General features: G+C 35.7%; 1 protein-coding gene across 2 annotated transcripts in view; it reads right to left on the bottom strand.

Moving 5' to 3' along the window:
• LOC107662243 (parathyroid hormone-related protein-like) overlaps positions 1–8,925 on the bottom strand; it is a 21,246-nt gene that overhangs the window by 3,725 nt on the left and 8,596 nt on the right. The window contains exons 2-3 of one of the 2 annotated variants that reach the window (XM_016452186.1): positions 7,489–7,556; positions 6,242–6,365 (exon numbers count right to left, since the gene is read on the bottom strand). In XM_016452186.1, the coding sequence (XP_016307672.1) occupies positions 6,242–6,354 (113 nt within the window). In that variant the 5' untranslated portion in view covers positions 6,355–6,365; positions 7,489–7,556. Of the gene's footprint in view, positions 1–6,241; positions 6,366–7,488; positions 7,648–8,925 lie in introns of those variants that run through there. The other variant, XM_016452187.1, reaches the window with a different exon arrangement.

Genomic DNA, 8,925 nt, shown 5'->3' with positions numbered 1-8,925 from the left:
ACTATTGCACAATCCAATCAATTCCCAATTAAATAAAAATCCTGTTTCACTCCGAAATTTGTCAGATTACAGAAGTAAAACGGGTTAATAATAAAAATACAATTATATATAAAAATTATATATAATATAAAAAATCTAATCAAAATAAAGTAATAAAATATAATAATAAAAATAACATACATACACACACATACATATTAATAAAATAAATTCCAGTTCACTTAAAAAATTATATATAATAAGTAATAATTATAATAAAATATAATAATAAAAATAAAGATATAATATTATATTAAATATTATACAAATATTAAATATTAGGCTATAAAAACAAAATATATAAAATAAACTTTAGTTGACTTAAAAAGTAAATAAACAATAGATAAAAATATAACACAAATAAAGTGATAAATGCCAGACGCACACACATATATGCATATAAGTTTACATATTGTATATAAATGCATTTTTCACATTAAAAATGGCAAATTGTGTTTCATTATTCTTTTAGGCATAAGATTTAGTGCCTAACAATTAAAAAATAATACTTTGACAGTAAAGGAGAAAAATACATTTATATACAGGACATATTTTACTGAATCAGTTCTTAATAGCTTGTCAAATTTTGTTTTTCAAGTAAATTGATCATTTTAAGGATTTTTAGCTCTTTTTACTGTAAACTGATCAGGATCACAATAATAAAGTGATTTCATGCAGTCAGGCTTGAACTCAATGTAGCGCACATGTGTTCACTGCGTTTGAACCCGTGACCTCAGCGTCACTAACTGTGTTATGATTGTGTGTAAATCACAGTTGCCTTCAGGTTCACAGATCAATGAGTGTATCTCTTCTATAATTCATTCTGGTTGCTGCAATCTTATTAGCTCTACACACACACACACACACACACAGACACACACACACAGAGTGCCTTTAACCTAAATCCAGTCTGTGATCAGTGAGTGTCTGTACTGTCGCCCCGTTCAGTGTGTTTTTAGTTAAATCCAGGGGGTTTGAGAAGGTCTGGCCCTCATCCAACACCTCGCTGGTGCCATATTCACCCGCCTCTGCTTCCAGATCCTGCATCAAACCCAAACAAACCACCAGGAGTGCTGATGTGAAGCTCTGTCAGCCAGCGCACGGGGCCCTTTCTGACATGCCTCCATTTTTAAACATAGTACATCAAATCTGTCACGATCCGAAAGCGGCAACAGCCAATAATCACAGGTTTAGCTGATGAAACGTAGCTTATGCAGTAACTCTAATTAATGGTGCCATTGTGTCTCGGCTTAAATCATTTGGAGGTCCGTCCTGTCAGCCGTACGGCTCTCTGCTACCGGATGCTCGGCTCCATCCAAATGTCTTGAAACAATTACACATATCTCACAGCTGAAGTAAAGCATAATTCAGTGCTGTTTGAAAATATCCAGCAGTCGCTCGGGTTCAAATGCACACAGCGGCGTGAACACAAGGCGGCAGCAGAGGGCATCAAACCCTGGTCAGATCAGGACACCGAATCAGCAAACAACACTTCACCAAAGACTTTCACTCGAGAATGATGACTAGGACTGGAACTAATAAAAACACTCATAATGAAAATAGTAAAAAAATGTAAATTCAAATTTGTATTATCATTTCGTTTGGTCTGCGCAAAAAATCTATTAAAAACCTATTTTAAAGAAAAACATGTTATCTCTTCATATTCCATTTGTATTTATCCACATTATTTTTAACATAACAAAATATACATATAAAGGAACATAAATTGTTTTAATTATTTTAAATTATAAATTTATAATAATAATACTATTTAATTTTATATATAAATATAATTTGTTATATATATACATACATACATACATACATACGTATATATATATATATGCTTTATATTGTATTGCAAACTGGTATTTGTTATTATTATTTTACTTGATATATTATTTTACTGTAAATACTTTAAATATACTGTTTACTACACTGTTATTCTTCTGATTATTTACCTATGACGTCTAATGAATCTGAAGTCTTGCACAATCACAGAAAACAACTTACAGGTGCTAAAAATAAATAAAAAATTATAGGTGCTAAAAATAAAATTGCCCTTTTTACCCCATTAATCGTTTAATCCAAGAGATAATTGACAGATTAAATGATTATCAATATAGTTGTTAGTTGCAGCCTTGATGTCTAGGAGCACGAATTAGAATCAACAGAAGTGCATTTCCATGCGTCTCCCGGCAGAAATCTCCAGACTGATTGTGCTTCTGTTTGAACAGGTAAATAATGCTCCGTTCTTCATCTTCTGGAGCATCTGAACCCGCTGCGCACAAACGGCCCTTGTTTCCAGGCTGGTTAAACCCATCCGTGAGATCATTCATTGCCAGGCTGTGGAACGATGAGTTTTCCTTTCTTTGGAAAGTAGCTTTATTCCTCTCCGGTGGCTCCTAAATAACACTGCGCCTCCTGGCAGCTTGTGTTCTCCTCTCCTCTGTCACCTCTTATTATTTTCTGAATGTACTGGGACAGATTCACGAGCGAGGAATGTGCTGAGAGAGCAAACATTTCCCATAAAAACCCAAACGCCAGTTTCTGTGTGTCTGTAGACAATGAAGAAAACTTCAGCTTGGGACAGACGCTCACACCATATCTATCATCCATCTGTCTATCTATCCATCCATCCATCTATTGGTTATGCTCAATAAAGGTTGACTGGTGAACATGTTATGAGGTTTATGTAAGAATGTAGAAACTGATTCAAACAGGTTTCATAAATCTCTTTGTACTCTTTTTTAGTTGACTTTAAACACTACACGAGGAGCATTAGAGAGAGCGGCAGAGAAAACTCTTAGTGTGGCATCCTTCCAGCTGTGCCTTTTTAGCATACCTGAAGATAATTGCTGCTTTGTGCTGCTTTAATTAAAAAAAAAAAAACAGTCCGAGAGAGAGAGAGAGAGAGACCTGCTTTCACCCTCATCTGCGATGCATGCGGTCTGAAAGAGATCTCCGGCTCCGTGCGTTTCATCTTCGCAGGTGCAGCTGGCTCGGGTTCAAGTCAAACTCCAGTAGGAGGCATTGTCCTGGACAGCAGATGGACTTGTCAGCATTAGCTAGTTATAAAGGGTGAACGCCCGTTCTGAAGTGCTGTGAGATCACTGCGATAAAAGCGCTAAAGTGAGCGCTGCTGAAAGAAGAACTTGTGTTGTTTGGCCACCGGCTGGATTTATGAGATACTTTGACCTTCGAACAAAGCGCAGCTCATCCTAGGAGAGATTTAATCAGAGCGACAGGCCAAAACGGACACCGAACTTAAGGCCTAACCCTGTTATGCTCACTAACACATTGACATTTACTTGCTTACTGATCAGAAATCATCATGTGTTTTTAAACCTGGTGGCAAAAAGGTGCATTTTGTATGAATTACAGTAGCAACCATACACTTCACCTCATTTTATACAGCAACTGTCAAATCAAGTGAATAATAGTTTTAATAACTAATTCATCTGTGGCTGCTGTCTTCTTACTATACTTACTATACTTACTATATACTAACACATTTACCTAAATGACTAAATAAAGGCAAACAATAGAATTATACTGCACTATATAAAGCAAATAATTTAACTTTAAATGAAAGCCTTTTGTTAATATATTTATTTAGCAGATGCTTTATCCAAAGTGACTTGCAAATCATGGACATTGCAATTACAGTGCACAATTAAAGCATTATTTGCTTTCTTTTTGAATATTTTTGTGTGCATATTGCAAATGTTTCTAATGCAAACCCACAAAAACATGCTACAATGTGCACAAAACGTCACAGTCATTGCATTGGCAGCTCAAATCACCCTATAGAGGATCAAAAGCGTTTACTGCATTTATATAAAGCAACTAATTTAACTCTAAATAAAAGCTTTTTGTTTTCATATTTGCATTTTCATTTATTCATTTAGCTGATGCTTTTATCCATGCACAAATCAGGGACATTGCAATTGCATTGCATTATTAAAACATTATGTGCTGTATTTTTGTTTATGTGCATATAGCTAATGTTTCTAAAGTAAACCCAATGTGCACAAAACGTCACAGTCATTGCATTGGCAGCTCAAATCACCCTATAGAGGATCAAAAGCGTTTACTGCATTTATATAAAGCAACTAATTTAACTCCAAATAAAAGCTTTTTGGATTTGCATTTTAATTTATTAATTTTAGCTCATGCAGGGACATTGCAATTGCATTACATTATTAAAACTTTTATTTTTGAAAGTTTTTTATGTGTATAGCCTATAGCTAATGTTTCTAAAGTAAACCCACCCAAACATGCACAAAAAGTCAAAGTCATTGCATTAGAGGATCAAAAGCAAAGTGTGTGTGTGTCTGGCACAAGCTGCACAACAACCAGCAGACGACGGGCGAACGATGTCTCACACAAGCTCACATCATTAAAAGCCGATATGATGTTAGGGAGGTCCATCGCAGACAGCAGGGGGAGCGCGGCTTTCCAAATGTGAGTGGAAGCATGTTTTGCATTCTGGGCCCTGCTGAGGGGTTCACAGGACATAAAAGCGCATTTGCTCGGCTCGGCATAATATACTCCAGCGGGAGAGGCCCGTTTGACTTGGGCTGCGGCCGAACTTTGCATCAGCAATCTCGCTCTCGCTCTACGCCTCTCTCTCGTGCCTCGCTATCAGGACTGCGTCTGCAGACGTCTGTCACAAAAGCTCTCTGTGCATGCAGCAGGTGGCCCGCCGAGCGTCTGGGCCCTAGAGCCCCGCGTCCCGCTCGCCCACAACCCCTGAGCAAACACGCAGGTGGGCGCAGACTATCAAAACACCTCCCAGCACGATCAACAAACCGGAGCATTTTCCAGCACATCACAGCCAAACGCCACACACACAACAACAATCACTAGATTTATACATTCACTTCAGAACATGCACACGTGCAATGCAATAGCTGGTTGTTTCTTGTTTGGCATGAAAAGAGTCCATCCTGTGATAGTCTCTAGATAAGCTTGGATAACTAATTCAGTTACATTTTTACCCATTTTATTATCTGCCAGGTGAAAGTTGAGAGTTTGATCACTTAGTAAAGTACTAGCACACCTGGAGCTGAATAATGACATTATTGTCATTATTGAATATTGAAGTGAATTGATTCAACTCTGAAATTAATTGAACAATAATTGAATTTGTTTCATAATTGTTGAATTTTACAACAATGGCACTGTTATTGAACTGAACTGAATTAACATTGAACGAAACTGAATTGAATAACAATACCATTGTGCTCTAAAATTGAATTTGTTTCATAATTGATGAATTTTTCAACATTGACACTGTTTTTTTAACTGAACTGAATCACTGGACTGAATTGAGCTGAATAATGACACTATTGTCTTTTGTAGAGCTGCTTTACAGCCGAATAGAATTTGTTTCACAATTGATGAATTTTACAACATTGACACTGTTATTGAGCTGAATTGAATTAGTGTTGAAATAAACTGTGCTGAATAATGACACATTGACGTCAGTGACGTCATTGATCTGAATTTAATCAATATTGAACTAAATTGAGACACTATTGTCTTCTGAAACGAATGTTTCATAATGGATGAATTTTACATTGACACTGTTTTTGAACTGAATTGAAACCACACTGAATATGAACTGAGTTGAATAATTATACAACTGTTTTCTGAAATTGAATTCACTTCATAATTGATGAATTTTGCAACACTGACAGTGTTTTTGAACCAAAATGAATAAACATTGAACTGAATTGAGTTGAATAACGACACTATTGTCTTCTGTAGAGCAGCTTTAAAGCAGAATTGAATTTGTTTAATAATTGATGAATTTTATAGCATTGACACTGTTATTGAACTGAATTGAATCAATATTGAAATAAACTGAGCGGAATAATGACACTATTGTCTTAGAAATTGAATTTGTTTCATAATTGATTAATTTTGCAACATTAACACTATTGTTCTCCTGTTTATTACCATGAAGCTGCATTGAAACAGTCTATACTGTATAAAGCGCCATATAAATAAAAGTGACTTCTCTTCAAAAAGACACATGTCTATTGCACAAACGGTGCAGATGAGTTGCAAGCTCAAGTTTAATACTCAGAGTTAGAGGTTTGTTCAAATCACTAACTCTAAGAGCAACAGTAACATTTACGCCTTAGCAAAACATTTTGGTATTTATGCCACAAAAATCAGCACAGACACTTACATTCGGCTGCTGAGGGCATCGATGGGCCTGCCGTGGTGCGGAACAGGAGAACACAGTAAGAACAGAGCAAAGAACCACTGCTGCAGAACCCGTCTAGAGCACAACGTCCTCATCCTCACTGGACCTGAGCAAGCACACACACACACACAGACACTACATACATGAAGATCAGCTCACCTAAGGTATGATATGCATGTTCTGTTCACTTCTCCAAAGTGTAATTTAACTCTTTCTTGTGATGTTAAAGGTGAATTTGTTCAATCATACAGTGCAGTCTTTAAATGACTAAATACACTCTTTGAAATAAAGGTTCAAAAGTGGGTTTCTGCTATAGAAGAACCATCTCCGGTTCCCTAAAGAACCTTTCAGTGAACAGTTCTCTGGTGCTCCTCTCGTGGCGAGTATTTATTTATACTCCTCGAGTATTTATTTATTTATTCAATATTGTAATTCTTGAATGTTGTAAATCTTGAATGCTTTGGAGCACAGACTTAAGTTTGGTATCTTTTTAGTGAAGACACATGGCAGATTATTGCTGAAGTGAAAAAGTTAAAAAAAGTGAAAACATTTTTTTTTAAAGTTCATGAAAATTGCACAAAAATACTATTTTCAAATTTGATATGAAATATATATTTCCCGAAACTGTGAGAAAATCAACGCCATAAATCGAAACAAGTTGTGTACCAAATTTGAGGTTGATATCTTAAAAAATAAGATTTAGTAAGATTTAGTTTGGGCACAGTACCAAACGATTCCACTAGATGAAAATCATTTCCCAATCATTTCCAATCCGGTCATTTTTGACTGCGAGGTGACTATTTTATGCAGGGTCATTTAACCTTTTTGAATCATGTATATGATTTTTTTTGTGTGTGTGTTTTCACACAGCAAGTGACAAAAACTTCCAAAAAAATTCTAAAAAACAAAACAAAACAAAATCTTTCGGTCAAAAAATGACCAAAGAGCACCAGAGGGTATAAGAACCATTTTTTACAATTAATTTTAATATCCTTTTTCCACTATAAAGAACCTTTTGTGCAATGCAAATGCTCCAGGGTTCTTCACAGAACCATCAATGCCAATAAAGAAGCTTATTTTAAGCGTCTACATGAGGAGTGTTGCTGAAGACGAGATGGCAGCTTTAACTTAAACCAGTTCAACATGTTGGAGAGAAAAGCCGAATTCCAGCAAGTCCTCTGAGCCACAACAAAAGCCCATGATGAGCAACAGGAGAGAAACATACTCACAATGATGCCTGTGTCTCCGTCTCTTCTGTCCTGTCAGACAGAGCGTGAGTCTCCTCAAAGTTTCCAGGCTGTGATCAAACACAAACAAACAAATCAATGAGCGCTGCGGTCGGTCCAGGTGAACGCGTCCTTCAGCATTACGTCCTTCACTTTCTCTGAGATGATCTTGTCTGAAGTAACAAGACCACAGCAAAAGCAACGAGAGCAACGGGAATCCAAAGAGAGAGAGAGAGAGAGAGAGAGAGGAGAGGTAAAACAGCAAGTGGGAGGAGACGGCTGGGAGTCCTAACAAAGACTCTGCCCGTATATAAGGACTCAACTCTTCTGTTTACATGAGAGAGAGACAGATGTGGCAAGAAAAGTACTTTCAGAAATTCAGGCCATTTTTTTCTGATTAAAAAGTCCTGAGAAGTGAGTAAATCCCAATCACATGCACATACTTCAGTCATGCTTCATTATCATTAGATAACATATTAAAGCAAGCGGCAATTATTTTTAAGTCGACATCAAATAAATTAGTGGATGTTATTCTTAAAACATATCTGACTTCATAAACATCAGCATAATCTTAAACGACTTTTCGGTTGATATCATATTAGAATGATTTCTGAAGGACACTGAAGACTGGAGTAATGATGCTGAAAATTCAACTTTGATCACAGAAATAAATTACATTTTATGATATATTCTCGGAGAAAACAGATGTTTTAAATTGTAGTAATTTTTCACAATTTTACTGTTTTTACTGCATTTTTTTATCCAATAAATGCAGCCTTGGTGAACAGAAGAAATGTAAAAAAAAAAAACATACTTATTCCAAACTTAGTATATATCCACTAAAAGTCACTAAAACATCAGTCATTGAGCAAAAATGATAATTATATATTTTTTCCTATTTAATTATATTAAAATAGAATTAATGCAATGACCTAATAGCTCTAATAATAATAATGAAGCCAGTCAACTTTCTATAACCATCATTCAAATTAGTCACTTTTATAAGTTCTAAAATGTTTCGATGTTGTAAATAAAACAAATGTTGGAGTATGTTTTACAAGATTTAAATACTATTTCAGTCTTTCAGCTGCAAAATGTTATGTTTAATTCAGTGTTACTTATTTGTGAAATTTACTAGCAATTTCTGAGTGAAAACTGTTTCAAATAAATCCTTCACCAACTTTTTTCAGTTTAGTCCGAAAACCACTTTTTTTCCTTCTTAACAATATTAAATGAGTCTCCTGAAGAGCAGTTACTCTGAGCAATATCTTTATCCTCTAGGTTTGTGATCTCCTTTGTGCTTTTACTTTTGAGAGTCAGTTAGTTGACTTTTTGTGTTAGCATGAAGGTGTGTGCTGTAAACCTCCTCAGGTGATGTAGTTTGGCAGCTGGTGCAGGTATGTGTGTGTATGTGTGTGTGTGTGTGTGTGTGTGTGTGTG

Source organism: Sinocyclocheilus anshuiensis, unplaced genomic scaffold, assembly GCF_001515605.1.
Source record: "Sinocyclocheilus anshuiensis isolate Anshui unplaced genomic scaffold, SAMN03320099.WGS_v1.1 scaffold1543, whole genome shotgun sequence".
NCBI classification, from domain to species: domain Eukaryota; kingdom Metazoa; phylum Chordata; class Actinopteri; order Cypriniformes; family Cyprinidae; genus Sinocyclocheilus; species Sinocyclocheilus anshuiensis.
The sequence above is the reverse complement of the archived record's forward strand: the minus strand, read 5'-3'. Positions and strand labels throughout refer to the sequence as shown.